This window comes from Lampetra fluviatilis, chromosome 68 (assembly GCF_964198595.1).
Source record: "Lampetra fluviatilis chromosome 68, kcLamFluv1.1, whole genome shotgun sequence".
Taxonomy (NCBI): Eukaryota; Metazoa; Chordata; class Hyperoartia; order Petromyzontiformes; family Petromyzontidae; genus Lampetra; species Lampetra fluviatilis.
Genome location: NC_136342.1, coordinates 3,776,724 through 3,794,925, shown reverse-complemented (window position 1 = coordinate 3,794,925; position 18,202 = coordinate 3,776,724). Strand labels below are relative to the sequence as shown.

Here is an 18,202-nt window from a genome sequence, read left to right as displayed (position 1 = left end):
CGGAGACTTGTGTTGCCTCCGAAACGTCGTGATTTTTGTTTTATTTTATTTTCATTAATTTTGATGTTTTACCTACGTGACTTTCCCGAAAAAACCTAAGAATACGATTCCTTGCAGTCACGAAAGCTTCACATCTAGAATAGACGATGGCGACTTTAACAACGTGGGCCTTCGCGTCAACACACAATGTGTCCGTCGTTACACCCGCCATCACCCCGACACGGCCGGTTGTTACTCAGTCAAAGTCCGCGTCACTTGAACACAAACGTGCCTCCGGGAGAGTAACTCCCCCCAACCCGCGACTACGGATGATGACGGTCGAGATGGCGGCGACACGAACACCGACACACATCCTCCCCCTCCCTCCCCCCCCGGTGTGTGTGAGCCGGGGCGTGTTACCGGGTGTGGGAGCGGTGGTGTAGCGGTTAGCGCTGCGCTGCGCTATGAACCCGGCGACACGGGTTCGATTCCCGCTCACGGCCAACACCGCCGGTGACGATTATCTGAACCGGTCCCGGGCCTCCCCTAGGTCGACTCAGCCTCAAATGAGTACCTGGTGCGGTGTGTAGTAAACATCGCCACTGGGGAGACAAAGGCGGTGGGGCGTGGTGCTGGCCACCCGCCCCCTCGTGTGCCGTTGCGGCCTTCGTAGGTGCTCGCTAACAGCACTGGCCCCTACGGTCTGTTAAGGCTACACGGGGGATCTTTGTCTGTTTATCTTTGTTACCGGGCGTGTCTCCCGTGGCTCCCTGCACGGGCAGCCTCTGCTGTCGCGGACGGAGAGGCAGCAGCGGGTGGGACGGGCTGGGACCCGACGAGGCGCCGCCGCCACCGCCGGCGCCGCCACCGCCGCCCTTGCTGAGGGTGCGACACACGAAGACAACACGATGGTGGTGGTGATGGCGCTGGCTCTGGTGGTGGTGGTGGCACACACACGCGCGCGCGCACACGCACGCGCGCGCACACACACACGCGCGCGCGCACACACACACACGTGCGCACGCACACACACACACGTGCGCACGCACACACACACACGTGCGCACACACACACGTGCGCACACACACACGTGCGCACACACACGCGCACACACACGCGCACACACACACACGTGTGTGTGTAGCCCGGGGGGGCAACACGCTGCCCCCCGAAACCGTGGTCCTGGAATCGACGAGCGCGCGTCCCCAACCTGATGTCGGGGTTGCTGTGCGAGATGTGGGCCGAGGCTCTGGGGCTGCTGGGAGCGCGGAAGCTGCGCTTGGTGGCGTTGGAGATGGGCACGTGGGGACGCATCAACTTGGGGGTCGTGCTCCTCGCTGGCAGGGGGCGGAGGTGGGGGGGGCGGAGGTGGGGGGGGCGGAGGTGGGAGGGGGGGGGTGGTGGGGGGGGGGTGGTGGGGGGGGACAGGTTCACGACATCGCCGAGAAAACAAAACCGCTTCACGTCGCCATCCGTCGCGATCGTCAGCGGAATCGACGCCCCGGCCAACGCCGTCGAAATGGGCGCCCAGCAGCTACGTCGGGCGCACCGCCGGTGCCACTAATGCCGCCGCCGCCGTCATCATCACCACAACCGCCATCTCAATGAACGGCACCATCGACTGCACCGGCGACTGCACCGTCCACACCACTAACACCACCGTTGTCATCATCATCACCATCACCACCATCGCAATGAACTGCACCATCAACACCACCATCATCCGCACCACTAACATCAGTCATCATCACCATCATCATCACCACCTTCATCACCATCGCAACAAACAAACAGCACCATCATCAGCACCACTAACATCAGTCACCATCATCATCACCACCATCACCACGAACAAACAGCACCATCAACACCACCATCATCAGAACCACTAACATCACTGTTGTCATCACCACCACCATCATCAACATCGTCACCATCACAACAAACAAACAGCACAATCAACACCACCATCATCAGCACCACTAACATCAGTCATCATCACCATCACCACCATCGCCACCATCGCAATGAACAAACGGCACCATCAACACCACCATCATCAGTACCACTAACATCAGTCATCATCACCACCATCACCATCGCCACCATCGCAATGAACAAACGGCACCATCAATACCACCATCATCAGAACCACTAACATCACTGTTGTCATCATCATCATCACCACCACCACCACCACCATCGCCACCATCATCACCATCGCAATGAACAAAGAGTACCATCAACACCACCATCATCAGCACCACTAACATCAGTCATCATCACCATCATCATCACCACCATCATCATCATCGCCACCACCATCATCACCACCATCGCAACGAACAAAGAGCACCATCAACACCACCATCATCAGAACCACTAACATCACTGTTGTCATCATCACCATCATCATCACCACCACCATCATAACCATCGCCACCATCGCAACGAACAAACAGCACCATCAACACCACCATAATCCGCACCACTAACATCAGTCATCATCATCATGATCACCACCATCATCACCATCACCACCACCACCACCACAATCATCTCCATCACCACCATCGCAACGAACAAACAGCACAATCAACACCACCATCATCCGCACCACTAATATCAGTCATCACCACTATCATCACCACCATCACCACCCCCATCATCATCATCACCACCATCGCAATGAACAAACGACACCATCAACACCACCATCATCAGAACCACTAACATCAGTCATCATTATCACCATCATCACCACCACCATCATAACCATCGCCACCATCGCAACGAACAAAGAGCACCATCAACACCACCATCATCAGCACCACTAACATCAGTCATCATCATCACCATCACCACCATCATCACCACCATCGCAACGAACAAAGAGCACCATCAACACCACCATCATCACCACCACTAACATCAGTCATCATCACCATCATCACCAGCACCATCATCATCATCGCAACGAACAAAGAGCACCATCAACACCACCATCATCAGCACCACTAACATCAGTCATCATCACCATCATCACCAGCACCATCATCATCATCATCGCCACCATCGCAATGAACAAACAGCACAATCAACACCACCATCATCAGAACCACCAACATCAGTCATCATCACCATCATCACCATCATCATCACCACCACCACCACCACCATCGCCACCATCGCCACTGTCAGAATCAGACTATTTCATTTTTATCGGTTAAATAAAAAGTTCAGTGTCAGTGTGAGTCTCGATGAGTATGGGTCTCTGTGGGTCTCTATGGGTGTCTACGAGTCTGTAGAATCATGCTTTTGGAGTATTTGACTGATATCAATTTCCACGCGATGATGGCCAGGTCAGGGCTTCTGAAAAAGCGCCGATGGGAGAGCGAGATGAGAGAGTGAGATGGGATTCTAGATTTGAAGCTTTCGTGAATGCAAGGATCATACTGTTAGGTTTTTTCGGTAAAGTCACGTAGGTAAAAAGTAAAATTTAAAGTTAATGAAAGTAATAATGGAAATAAAATTAAAGAATAAATGATTTACTATTATTTTATTTATTATTATATTTATGTAATTTAATATTATTTTATTTTATGTGTTTTATTTAATATTATCTTATTATATTTATTCTTATTTTATTTGATTTATTATTACTTCATTTGATTTATTATTGTTTCATTTCATTTATTATTATTTCATTTCATTTCCATTGTGACTTTTATTAACTTTTCATTTTATTTTTCACCCACGCGACTTTACCGAAAAAACCCTAAGAGTAGAGTGAGATGGGAGCGGCGTGGTTGTGCTTGTGGGCTATAGGGAGGTGAAGACGCTGAGCCACGCTGGTGCGGTGCCTCACCGTCGGTGGGTAGTGGCGGCGCCACGCACGGCTGCACAAAGTCCGGCTGCACCACCTCCACCCACCAGAAGAGCTCAGCCACCAGCACCATCACGTTGTGCTGCACAAGCGCACACACGCACAGTGACACACACGCACAGTGACACACGCGCACGCACACACAGTGACACACGCGCACAGTGACACACGCGCACACACACAGTGACACACACGCACAGTGACACACGCGCACGCACACACAGTGACACACGCGCACAGTGACACACGCGCACACACACAGTGACACACACACAGTGACACACGCGCACGCACACACAGTGACACACGCGCACAGTGACACACGCGCACACACACAGTGACACACACACAGTGACACACGCGCACGCACACACAGTGACACACGCGCACAGTGACACACGCGCACACACACACACAGTGACACACGCACACACAGTGACACACACACAGTGACACACGCGCACACACACACACAGTGACACACACGCACACACAGTGACACACACGCACAGTGACACACGCGCACACACACACACAGTGACACACGCGCACGCACACACAGTGACACACACGCACAGTGACACACGCGCACACACACACACAGTGACACACGCGCACGCACACACAGTGACACACACGCACAGTGACACACACGCACACACACACAGTGACACACGCGCACGCACACACAGTGACACACACGCACAGTGACACACGCGCACGCACACACAGTGACACACGCGCACGCACACACACAGTGACACACACGCACAGTGACACACGCGCACACACACACAGTGACACACACGCACACACACACAGTGACACACACACAGTGACACACGCACGCACACACAGTGACACACGCACGCACACACAGTGACACACACGCACAGTGACACACGCGCACACACACACACAGTGACACACACAGTGACACACGCACGCACACAGTGACACACACACAGTGACACACGCACGCACACACAGTGACACACACGCACGCACACACAGTGACACACACACAGTGACACACACACAGTGACACACGCACGCACACACAGTGACACACGCACGCACACACAGTGACACACACGCACGCACACACAGTGACACACACGCACACACACAGTGACACACGCACACAGTGACACGCGCACGCACACAGTGACACACGCACACAGTGACACACACACACAGTGACACACACACACAGTGACACACACGCACACACAGTGACACACGCGCACACACAGTGACACACGCGCACACACAGTGACACACGCGAACACACAGTGACACACACGCACACACAGTGACACACACACACACACAGTGACACACACAGTGACACACACAACAACAACAACAACAACCGCCATTCGCCACTAAGTGGCGGTGACGTCACCACGACGCTTGTGCCAGGCCATGTGCACCCTGAGGCTACCACGTGAAGTGTCGAACGCCCGCTGGCAGGAGGTCACGGGGCAGACCCAGGTGCCACGGGTCGACTGACCGAGATGACCGAGATGACTGGCTGATGCACCACCTGTGCCCCCTACTGTGCCAACTTGCTGTGCTTTAGCCACCCGGCGCTCCGCTCGTTGTTGTGAGCGTCGCTCCTCCGCCCTCCGTTGTTGTTGGAGGGCGACTGCCTCCAACTGCCCAGTAGCGTCCTTCACGAGCCTCCTCCACTGAGGCCGATCTTGACACCGCTGGTACCAGTCATCGGCAAGTCCACTCAGCTCCACGTCCTCCTGTACCACATCACTCCATCTCTTCTCCAGCCCGTGCCGCGCCCGTTTAGCCCCCTCGATCCGGCCGAACAAAAGCTGTTTAGGCATGCGGTGGCTGGGCATGCGGGCTACATGACCCAGCCAACGCAGCCTTGCCTGCCGGAGGAGCTCACTGATGGGACTTTGCCCAGATCTTTCAAGGACTTGTGAGCTCCTCACACAATCCAGCCTGGTTAAACCCAGGATGGATCGTAGGCAGGCCAGCCTAAATGTTTCCAACCGGCGAAGATGCTCCACTAGGGGGGTCCACGTTTCGCAAGCGTAGAGAAGGGAGGGAATGACCGTGGCCGAGAAGACCTGAAGCTTCGTGCGGAGCGACAGACCAGGTAGCTTCCACACAGCGTTACGCAACCGATGAAAAGATATTGCCGCTCGACTGATTCGGAGTGAAACCTCTGCTGATAAACTGGAGCCGGTCATAAGCACACTGCCCAGGTATGGGAAACTCTCCACTCTCTCCACAACTGCCCCATCACCGATTGGGAGTTGTGGGGGTGGAGTGCCCGATGGTACAAAATACCCAGGCAGGTGCTTAGTTTTGGTGGGGCTGATGGTAAGGCCCCACCTCTTAGTGGCACGCTCCAGTCTCAGCAGCAGCGTCTCCAACTCCTCTTCTGAATGAGCAGCTATTACCAAATCATCGGCATACATAACGTGGTTGACCAATAGGGAGCCATCCCTTGATCGCACCCGGGCGTCGATCAGCCTCCCATTATATCTGTACCAAATGGTAATTCCCCCGGTACAGCTATTGAAGGCTTCACGAACTACGCAGTCGAAATAGATGTTAAATAATGTGGGAGCCAGAGGACATCCCTGTCGCACCCCAAGGTGTACAGGGAAAGGCTCCGACTCCCGGCCACGTAGTTTTACCCGGGCCCGCTCACCATCATGAAGGTCCTTAATGATCGTGAGCAGAGGGTCAGGGACTCCGAAAGCACGAAGAACAACCCAGAGCCCACAGTGACACACACACACAGTGACACACGCACACACACAGTGACACACACACACAGTGACACGCGCACGCACACAGTGACGCACACACAGTGACACACGCGCACACACAGTGACACACACACACAGTGACACACACACACAGTGACACACACACACACACACACAGTGACACACACACACTGACTCACACACACAAAGTGACACACACACAAAGTGACACACACACACGCGCTTGCGCAGGCAACACACCATCACGATCTGCGCTACACACAAAGACAAAACGTTACCCGTATAGCACCAACGATTGGCACGGTTGGCTACGTACGGTTCGAAAGAAGAGGTTCAACATATGTACGTTCTACACCACACACAACACGATATACTACAATACACTACGCGCGACACTACACTTCAATACACCTACACACTACACAACTACACACTTCACTACTATATAGGGAGGTCCGTTTGTAGGTCAATTTGTTCGTAAGCCCAACTTTACTCCTATCAATTCCAAACGTGTTGTACGGCGTGTACACTAATGGCTGTGAAGAACTGCCGTTCATGTCTAGTTCATGTTCAGTTCCGATCAGCGCGTTTGGCTACGCCCGGTGCGAAAGAAGACGTTCAACATACGTGCATTCTACACCGTACACTACAAACTACACTACACTACAAACTACACTACACTATACACTACAAACTACACTACACTATACACTACAAACTACACTACACTATACACTACAAACTACACTACACTATACACTACAAACCACTACACTATACACTACACTATACACTACACTATACACTACACTACACTATACACTACAAACTACACTACACTATACACTACAAACTACACTACACTATACACTACAAACTACACTACAAACCACTACACTATACACTACACTACACACTACACTACAATACACTACACTATACACTACACTACACTATACACTACACTATACACTACACTATACACTACACTACACTATACACTACACTACACACTACACTATACACTACACTATACACTACACTATACACCACGCGCGGCCTAGAGGCACCTTGAGGCAGGCTGGCGCGTACAGCACGTCCTCCAGGGTGAGGTACACTACACACTACACTACACACTACACTATACACTACACACTACACTACACTCCACTATACACTACACACTACACACCACTACACTATACACTACACTATACTACACACTACACTCCACTATACACTACACTACACACTACACACCACTACACTATACACTACACACTACACTACACACTACACTACACACTATACACTACACACTACACTACAACACCTTGAGGCAGGCGGGCGCGTACAGCACGTCCTCCAGGGTGAGGTAGAAGCAGTGGCCCAGGTGCGCCGTCGCCAACGCCCGCACGGCGCTCAGGTTGTGCAGGCTGTCGGCCACCGACATCGCCTCCCGCAGGTACGCGTCTGAACCAACGGCAAGAGCGTCGCACGCACCTCAGCACCCTCTGCCGCCCCCCGTTCTACGTGTGCACGTGTGTCTGCGCGTGTCTGCATGTGAACGTGTGTCTGCGTGTGAACGTGTGTCTGCGTGTGAACGTGTGTCTGCGCGTGTCTGCGTGTGAACGTGTGTCTGCGTGTGTCTGCATGTGAGAGTGTGTCTGCGTGTGTATGCGCGTGTCTGCGTGTGTCTGCGTGTGTCTGCGTGTGCACGCGTGTCTGCGTGTGCACGTGTGTCTGCGTGTGTCTGCGCGTGTCGGCGTGTGTCTGCGTGTGTCTGCGTGTGTCTGCGTGTGTCTGCGTGTGTCTGCGTGTCTGCGTGTGTCTGCGTGTCTGCGTGTGTCTGCGTGTCTGCGTGTGTCGGCGTGTGTCTGCGTGTGTCTGCGCGTGTCGGCGTGTGTCTGCGTGTGTCTGCGTGTGTCTGCGTGTGTCTGCGTGTGCGCGTGTGTCTGCGTGTGTCTGCGTGTGTCTGCGTGTGTCTGCGTGTGCACGTGTGTCTGCGTGTGTCTGCGTGTGTCTGCGTGTGCACGTGTGTCTGCGTGTGCACGTGTGTGTCTGCGTGTGTCTGCGTGTGTCTGCGTGTGCGCGTGTGTCTGCGTGTGTCTGCGTGTGCGCGTGTGTCTGCGTGTGTCTGCGTGTGTGCGCGTGTGTCTGCGTGTGTCTGCGTGTGCACGTGTGTCTGCGTGTCTGCGCGTGTCTGCGTGTGCACGTGTGTCTGCGTGTCTGCGTGTGTCTGCGTGTGTCTGCGTGTGCACGTGTGTCTGCGTGTCTGCGCGTGTCTACGTGTGCACGTGTGTCTGCGTGTGTGCGCGTGTGCACGTGTGTCTGCGTGTCTGCGCGTGTCTGCGTGTGCACGTGTGTCTGCGTGTGTCTGCGTGTGTCTGCGTGTGCGCGTGTCTGCACGTGTCTGCGTGTGCGCGTGTGTCTGCGTGTCTGCGTGTCTGCGTGTGCACGTGTGTGTCTGCGTGTCTGCGTGTGTCTGCGTGTGCGCGTGTGTCTGCGTGTGTCTGCGTGTGTCTGCGTGTGAACGTGTGTCTGCGTGTGCGCGTGTGTCTGCGTGTGTCTGCGTGTGCACGTGTGTCTGCGTGTGTCTGCGTGTGTCTGCGTGTGCACGTGTGCACGTGTGTCTGCGTGTGTCTGCGTGTGCACGTGTGTCTGCGTGTGTCTGCGTGTGAACGTGTGTCTGCGTGTGAACGTGTGTCTGCGTGTGCACGTGTGTCTGCGTGTGCACGTGTGTCTGCGTGTGAACGTGTGTCTGCGTGTGTCTGCGTGTCTGCGTGTCTGCGCGTGTCTGCGTGTGCACGTGTGTCTGCGTGTGTCTGCGTGTGCACGTGTGTCTGCGTGTCTGCGTGTGTCTGCGTGTGTCTGCGTGTGTGCACGTGTGTCTGCGTGTCTGCGTGTCTGCGTGTGTCTGCACGTGTGTCTGCGTGTCTGCGTGTGTCTGCGTGTGTCTGCGTGTGTCTGCGTGTGTCTGCGTGCCACCCCCCCCCCCCCCCGTTCCTTCCACGTGCCCATCGGCGTTGTGGTGGGCACCGACAAATACCCGCCACCCCCCCTCCCCCGCTCTGGCCTACACGGGATGTTGGGGCTTGTGGCTGTGAGCGGGAGCGTATTCTGAGGTTTTTTTCAGTAAAGTCACATAGCTAAAAAAAATTACATTTAAATAAAAATAAAACAAAAATCAAGACGTTTCGGAGGCAACGCAAGCCTCCGTCTTCAGGTGGAACCGTCACAGCACGACTGCTGCATCAAGTGAGAAAAATTCCGGGAGCGCCTGTTAGCAAGAGGCCCACGCGCGGCCCACTAGAGACGCACACGCGCAGACGCCATCCGCCCCACGTAGCCTTGACAGACCGTCGGGGCAAGTGCGGTGAAGCGAGCGGCAACTACGGAGGCCGGCACTGTGGCACGCACACGAGGGGGGTGGGTGGCCAGCACCACAAAGGCAAAGATCCCCCGCGTAGCCTTGACAGACCGTCGGGGGCAAGTGCTGTTCGCGAGGGCCTGCACTGTGGCGCGCACAAGGTGGGTGGGGGTGGGTGGCCGGCACCATGAAGACAAATAGTCTCAACGCGTAACGTTGATTCTAAATGTGGCAGGGAAAAACCAGGAGGACCTGGAGAAAAATCCACATGACCACGTGGAGAGAGACTTGCAAACTGCAAATATACAGCAGCAGGCGTCAGGGGTCGGGATCAAAACCACGACCTCTTGCGTACCAGGCGAGGTAGTTAACATCTCGCAACGGTGATGATGAGAGAGAGAGAGAGACGCAAACTCATTATGTACAGCAGGCATCAGACTCGGGATAGAACGCACGACCTGCTGTACACCAGGCGAGGTAGTTAACATTTTCTCGCAACCGTGATGATGATGATGAGCGAGACGGAGAGAGAAAACGTGCAAACTCAATACGTACAGCAGGCATCGCCAGGATCGGGTTCGAAAACCACGATCTCCCGCATACCGGGGGCGAGGTAGCTAACATCTCCTCGGCCACCGTTTCAACGCGCATGACCTTGCAAGTGCAGCAGGGAGGGGCAGTAGTAGTGCAGCAGGCCCGCTAGCGCGGCACCGTCGGACAGCCCCGCCAGCAGAGACTCGAGCTGCGGGAAGAACGGGAGCTGGCGCGGCCCGTCGCGTCGGTAGCGCACCTGCTGGGCACGCGCACGCACACACACGCACACGCACACACGTGCACACACACACACGCACGCACACACAGACGCACACACACACACGCGCGCACACACACGCACACACAAGCACGCACACACACACACACACGCATACACACAAACGCGCGCACGCACGGACACGCGCGCACGCACGGACACGCACGCACACACACACACGCACACACACAAACGCGCGCACGCACGGACACGCGCGCATGCACGGACACGCACGCACACACACACACGCACACACACACACGCACACACACGCGCACGCACGGACACGCACGCACACACAAGCACACACGCACACACACGCACACACAAGCACGCACGCACACACACACACATGCACACGCACGCACACACACACACACAAGCACGCACGCACACACACACACAAGCACGCACACACACGCACGCACGCACAAGCAAGCACACACACACACACGCACGCACACGCACACACACACACGCACGCACAAGCACGCGCACGCACACAAGCGCACACACACAAACACGCACGCACACACAAGCACACGCACGCACACACGCACACACGCACGCACACACACACACGCACACACGCACGCACACAAGCACGCACGCACACACAAGCACGCACACACAAGCACGCACACACACACGCACACACGCACGCGCACACACACAAACACACACGCACACGCACACACAAGCACACGCACGCACACACGCACGCACACACACACGCACACACGCACACACACACACACACACACACGCGCACACACGCACACAAGCACGCACACACACACACACACGCACACACGCACACGCACGCACGCACGCACACACACACGCACGCGCGCACACACGCACACACACACAACGCACACACACACACACACGCGCACACACACACGCACGCACACACACACACACGCACACACACACACACGCACGCACGCACGCACACAAGCACGCACACACACAAGCACACACACACACACGTGTGCACGCACACACACAAGCACACACGCACACACACACACACACACGCACACACACACACACACGCACGCACACAAGCACGCACACACACGCACACACACAAGCACACACACACACACGTGTGCACGCACACACACAAGCACACACGCACACACACAAGCACGCACACACACACACACACACACGCGCACGCACGCACACGCACGCACACACGTCAGCGATCGGCGCGCGCGACAACTCGTTGAACACGCACGCAGCGACAGCAACCGCCCTTCGCCACCAAGTGGCTTGTGCCCGGCACACGCACCAAAAACACGTTGACGTGGTGAAAGTGGGGGGGGGGGGTGTGGGGGGGGAAGAGGTGCGGGGCAAGCGTATGGGCAGAACAGAGGTCGCAAACGGGTTTTGATTCCTTACCCGTACCCGTACCCGGCCGCACCAGGGTCGCAAATGGGTACCCGTACCCGTACCCGGCCGGGTACGGGTAGCCGGGTAACGTGTAGGGTACGGGTATCGGGTACCCGATTGCGACCTCTGAGATGAAGCCATGTTGCAGGCGCGGGTGGGTTGATTCTAGGAACTTGAATTGTGAGAAGAGACAAGACGTTGGGAAATGAGTGACAATCACGGTGACTCACCATCTTCTTGGTTCGTTCGGTAGAGTCACGTGACTTTACCGAAGCCGGGTATCGGGTAGGGTACGGGTATCGGGTACCCGGTTGCGACCTCTGGGGCAGAAGCAGCGTGTGCGGGTGAAACACAGATGCCGAGGGAGTGAGGAATGAAAAGGGGATCTCCAAAACCGCTGCCAGACCCCTGACCACGCAAACCCCCCCCTCCCCACCCCGTGCCGTCAGTCGGTGGAACTCGCCCCGCGGGAGCAGCGCCGGGTCGTGCCGTGCTGTGCCGGCCGTGCCGGGCCTGGTCGTGCCGTGCCGCACGACCGCCCCGCCAGAGTTCGCGTGCCCAGGTGGAGTTGAGCGAGCGAGCGAGCGAGCGAGGGAGCGAGCGAGGGATGTGATTCGACGAGGATGCGCAGTGGGAGGCACGGGGATGGCCAACGCTGGGTTTGGACCCTGTTCATGGCGGGGGTTTCGCTGGCGTGTCTGCGCGTGTCTGCGTGTGTCTGCGTGTGTCTACGTGTGTCTGCGTGTGTCTGCGTGTGTCTGCGTGTGCACGTGTGTCTACGTGTCTGCGTGTGTCTGCGTGTGTCTGCGTGTGTCTGCGTGTGTCTGCATGTGTGCACGTGTGTCTGTGTGTGTCTGCGTGTGTCTGTGTGTGTCTGCGTGTGTCTGCGTGTGTGCACGTGTGTGTCTGCGTGTGCCTGCGTGTGCACGTGTGTCTGCGTGTGTCTGCGTGTGTCTGCGTGTGCACGTGTGTCTGCGTGTGTCTGCGTGTGTGCACGTGTGTGTCTGCGTGTGTCTGTGTGTGCACGTGTGTCTGCGTGTGCACGTGTGTCTGCGTGTGCACGTGTGTCTGCGTGTGCCTGCGTGTGCCTGCGTGTGCCTGCGTGTGTCTGCGTGTGTCTGCGTGTGCACGTGTGTCTGCGTGTGCACGTGTGTCTGCGTGTGTCTGCGTGTGTCTGCGTGTGTCTGCGTGTGCACGTGTGTCTGCGTGTCTGCGTGTGTCTGCGTGTGCACGTGTGTCTGCGTGTGCACGTGTGTCTGCGTGTCTACGTGTGTCTGCGTGTGTGCACGTGTGTGTCTGCGTGTGTCTGCGTGTGCACGTGCCTGCGTGTGTCTGCGTGTGTCTGCGTGTGTGCACGTGTGTGTCTGCGTGTGTCTGTGTGTGCACGTGTGTCTGCGTGTGCACGTGTGTCTGCGTGTGCCTGCGTGTGCACGTGTGTCTGCGTGTGCACGTGTGTCTGCGTGTGTCTGCGTGTGTCTGCGTGTGCACGTGTGTCTGCGTGTGCCTGCGTGTGCACGTGTGCCTGCGTGTGTCTGCGTGTGTCTGCGTGTGCACGTGTGTCTGCGTGTGTGCACGTGTGTGCCTGCGTGTGTCTGTTGGGGCACTAATTGGGGCAGGAATTGGGGCAGGAATTGGGGCAGGAATTGTGGCAGGAATTGTGGCAGGAATTGGGGTCAGGAATGCACCAGATCTGCTCATCTCTCTCTTGGAAGCTGAGCAGGTATAAAGTAAACACGAGCCTCGATGGACACTGCTCTTGGTGAGTGAGCCACCACCGTGTGGCTTTAAAATGTTGTCCGGCGTGCGTTTCCACGCTCCCCAACTCAACTACAGTGGGCCGGGAGAGACGTTGACTCCCTCGCCCGGTAGGCAGGAGGTCGTGGGTTCAATCCCGACCCCAACGACACCTGATGCTGTATATTTGGAGTTTGCGTCGCTCTCTCTCTCGCGGCGGAGAGATGTTAACTAACTCACCTGGTATACAGGAGGTCGTGGGTGCCATCCCGACCCGGATGCCTGCTGCATCTTTGGAGTTTGCGTATCTCTCTCATCATCATCATCACGGTGGCTAGGAGATGTTAACTCCCTCGCCTGGTATGCAGGAGGTCGTGGGTTCGATCCCGGCCCTGACGATGCCTGCTGCTGCTGTATATTTGTAGTTTGCGTGTCTCTCTCATCATCATCATCACGGTGGCTAGGAGATGTTGACTACCTCGCCTGGTATGCAGGAGGTCGTGGGTTCGATCCGGACCCTGACGACGCCTGCTGCTGCTGCTGTACATTTGTGGTTTGCGTGTCTCTCTCATCATCATCATCACGGTGGCTAGGAGATGTTGACTACCTCGCCTGGTATGCAGGAGGTCGTGGGTTCGATCCGGACCCTGACGACGCCTGCTGCTGCTGTACATTTGTGGTGTCTCTCTATAAATTTCCACATGATAAGCCACTCCGTTGAGCTGTCAATTGCGGCCAAGTCACTTCTGAAAAAGAGCTAAAATGCTCATCGAGCATGGGTCTCTACACCAGAGGTCGCAAACGGGTTTTGATTCCTTACCCGTACCCGGCCGCAACAGGGTCGCAAACGGGTACCCGTACCCGGGCCGGGTACGGGTAGGGTACGGGTATCGGGTATCTGATTGCGACCTCTGGGATGAAGCCGTGTTGCAGGCGCGGGTGGGTTGATTCTAGGAACTTGAATTGTGAGAAGAGACAAGACGTTGGGAAATGAGTGACAAACGGTGACTCACCAGTGACTCACGGCCTACCCGTACCCGGCCGCACCAGGGTCGCAAACGGGTACCCGTACCCGGCCGTACCCGTACCTGGCCGGGTACGGTACGGGTATCGGGTAGGGTACGGGTATCGGGTAGGGTACGGGTATCGGGTACCCGGTTGCGACAAACGATGCTACGCTCTACTCTTCGGTTCGTTCGGTAGTGTCGCGTAGAAAGACAAGATGTTATTGGTTCTTTCGGTAAAGTCACGTAGAAGGGAAGTAATAAAATAATAAAAATAAAACACAATACAATAATTATTATTTTATTTTATTGTGTTTTATATTTATTATTTTATTACTTCCCTTCTACGTGACTTTACCGAAAGAACCAAGAAGATGAATCCCTGCAGTGACGAAAGCTTTACATCGAAAAGTTACTCACCAGTGACTCACGGCCTACCCGGCTACCCGTACCCGGCCGCACCAGGGTCGCAAACGTCTACCCGTACCCGGCCGGGTACGGGTAGCCGGGTATCGGGTAGGGTACGGGTATCGGGTACCCGGTTGCGACCTCTGGGATGAAGCCATGTTGCAGGCGCGGGTGGGCTGATTCTAGGAACTTGAATTGTGAGAAGAGACAAGACGTTTGGAAATGAGTGACAAACGGTGACTCACCAGTGACTCACGGCCTACCCGTACCCGTACCCGGCCGCACCAGGGTCGCAAACGGGTACCCGTACCCAGCCGGGTACCCAGCCTGGTACGGGTAGCCGGGTATCGGGTAGGGTACGGGTATCGGGTACCCGGTTGCGACCTCTGACACGCCCACACGCGTGTGTACGTACACAAAGGTCGGGTGGCCAGGGGTGGGGGGTGGAAGTGGTGACGGGGGGGAGGGGGGGAGACTGCCACCGATTCGACGGACACAAATGGATGGGCGGGCGGGGGGGGGCTGTGAGCGCGCAAGCGGTGAAGCGGTCGGTTCCGTGTGGCACGGGCACCGCACTTACTGGCACCAGCTTCCAGTACCACTTGGAGGGAGACTGCCCAAGTAAGGCGAGGTCGGCGGGGGAGGAGAGAAAAGCGTTAGGGGGGGGGGGGGGGGGCGGCGTGAACCACGCGCGCAGAGAGTGGCGCGGTTGGTGGCGAGGTGCGGCAAAGATGCGGTGTGTGTACTGTGTGTACTGTGTGTGTGTGTTTACTATGTGTGGTGTATGTGTGGTGTATGTGTGGTGTGTGTGTGGTGTGTGTGTGGTGTGTGTGCTGTGTGTGTGCTGTGTGAGTGCTGTGTGTGTACTGTGTGTGTGGTGTGTGTGTGGTGTGTGTGTGCTGTGTGTGTGCTGTGTGTGTACTGTGTGTGTGTACTGTGTGTACTGTGTGTGTACTGTGTGTGTGTGGTGTGTGTACTGTGTGTGTGGTGTGTGTGTACTGTGTGTGTACTGTGTGTGTGGTGTGTGTGTGTACTGTGTGTGTACTGTGTGTGTGGTGTGTGTACTGTGTGTGTGTACTGTGTGTGTGGTGTGTGTGTACTGTGTGTGTGTACTGTGTGTGTGTACTGTGTGTGTGTACTGTGTGTGTGTGGTGTGTGTGTGTACTGTGTGTGTGTACTGTGTGTGTGTACTGTGTGTGTACTGTGTGTACTGTGTGTGTGTACTGTGTGTGTGGTGTGTGTGTGGTGTGTGTGTACTGTGTGTGTGGTGTGTGTACTGTGTGTACTGTGTGTGTGTACTGTGTGTGTGGTGTGTGTGTGGTGTGTATGTACTGTGTGTGTGGTGTGTGTACTGTGTGTGTGTACTGTGTGTGGTGTGTGTGTACTGTGTGTGTACTGTGTGTACTGTGTACTGTGTGTGTGTGTGTACTGTGTGTGTGGTGTGTGTGTGGTGTGTTTACTGTGTGTGTACTGTGTGTGTACTGTGTGTGGTGTGTGTGTGGTGTGTGTGTGTACTGTGTGTGGTGTGTGTGTGTACTGTGTGTGTACTGTGTGTGTAGTAGCTGGTAGTGGTTGTACGGTAGTGCTAAGTGGTGGTGCTGGTGGTTCTTCGTATCTATACTGATGTTGGTTTGATTACAATCTTTGCGTTAATTTATTGTCCTTCAACCCGCACACCTCTCATTAGCACGGTGGGCTACGTCCAGCGCAAAATAAGTGATGTTCACACGGCAGTAGTAGTAGTAGTAGCTGGTGATGGTGGTAGTTGTACGGTAGTTGTATAGTAGTAGCTGGTGGTGGTGATGGTGGTAGTTGTATAGTAGTAGTAGTAGTAGCTGGTAGTGGTTGTACGGTAGTGGTAACTGGTGGTGACTGTACAATAGTCGTAGCTGGTGGTTGTAGTGGTCGTTGTACGGTAGTAGTAGTAGTAGCAGCTGGTGATGGTGGTAGTTGTACGGTAGTAGTAGTAGTAGCAGGTGATGGTGATGGTGGTAGTTGTATAGTAGTAGTAGTAGCTGGTGGTGATGGTGGTAGTTGTATAGTAGTAGTAGCAGGTGATGGTGATGGTGGTAGTTGTACGGTAGTAGTAGTAGTAGCAGTAGCTGGTGGTGGTGATGGTGGTAGTTGTACGGTAGTAGTAGTAGCAGCTGGTGGTGATGGTGGTAGTTGTACGGTAGTAGTCGTAGTAGCTGGTGATGGTGGTAGTTGTACGGTAGTAGTAGTAGTAGCAGGTGATGGTGATGGTGGTAGTTGTATAGTAGTAGTAGTAGCTGGTGGTGATGGTGGTAGTTGTACGGTAGTAGTAGCAGCTGGTGGTGATGGTGGTAGTTGTACGGTAGCAGTAGTAGTAGCAGGTGATGGTGATGGCGGTAGTTGTATAGTAGTAGTAGTAGCTGGTGGTGATGGTGGTAGTTGTACGGTAGTAGTAGTAGTAGTAGCTGATGGTGATGGTAGTTGTATAGTAGTAGTAGTAGCAGCTGGTGATGGTGATGGTGGTAGTTGTATAGTAGTAGTAGTAGCTGGTGGTGATGGTGGTAGTTGTACGGTAGTAGTAGTAGTAGCTGATGGTAGTTGTATAGTAGTAGTAGTAGGTGATGGTGATGGTGGTAGTTGTACGGCAGTAGTAGCAGCTGGTGATGGTGATGGTGGTAGTTGTACGGCAGTAGTAGTAGCTGGTGGTGGTGATGGTGGTAGTTGTACGGCAGTAGTAGTAGCTGGTGGTGGTGATGGTGGTAGTTGTACGGTAGTAGTAGTAGCTGGTGGTGGTGATGGTGGTAGTTGTACGGCAGTAGTAGTAGCTGGTGGTGGTGATGGTGGTAGTTGTACAGTAGTAGTAGTAG

General features: G+C 55.2%; 1 protein-coding gene across 1 annotated transcript in view; it reads right to left on the bottom strand.

The window, feature by feature from the left end:
* The window catches only part of CAMSAP1 (calmodulin regulated spectrin associated protein 1), a 57,588-nt gene that overhangs the window by 26,639 nt on the left and 12,747 nt on the right, over window positions 1-18,202 (bottom strand). Inside the window, 6 exon segments of the mRNA XM_078882921.1 lie at window positions 728-858; window positions 1,191-1,317; window positions 3,849-3,948; window positions 7,965-8,104; window positions 10,656-10,794; window positions 15,943-15,975. Of these exon segments, the coding sequence (XP_078739047.1) occupies window positions 728-858; window positions 1,191-1,317; window positions 3,849-3,948; window positions 7,965-8,104; window positions 10,656-10,794; window positions 15,943-15,975 (670 nt within the window).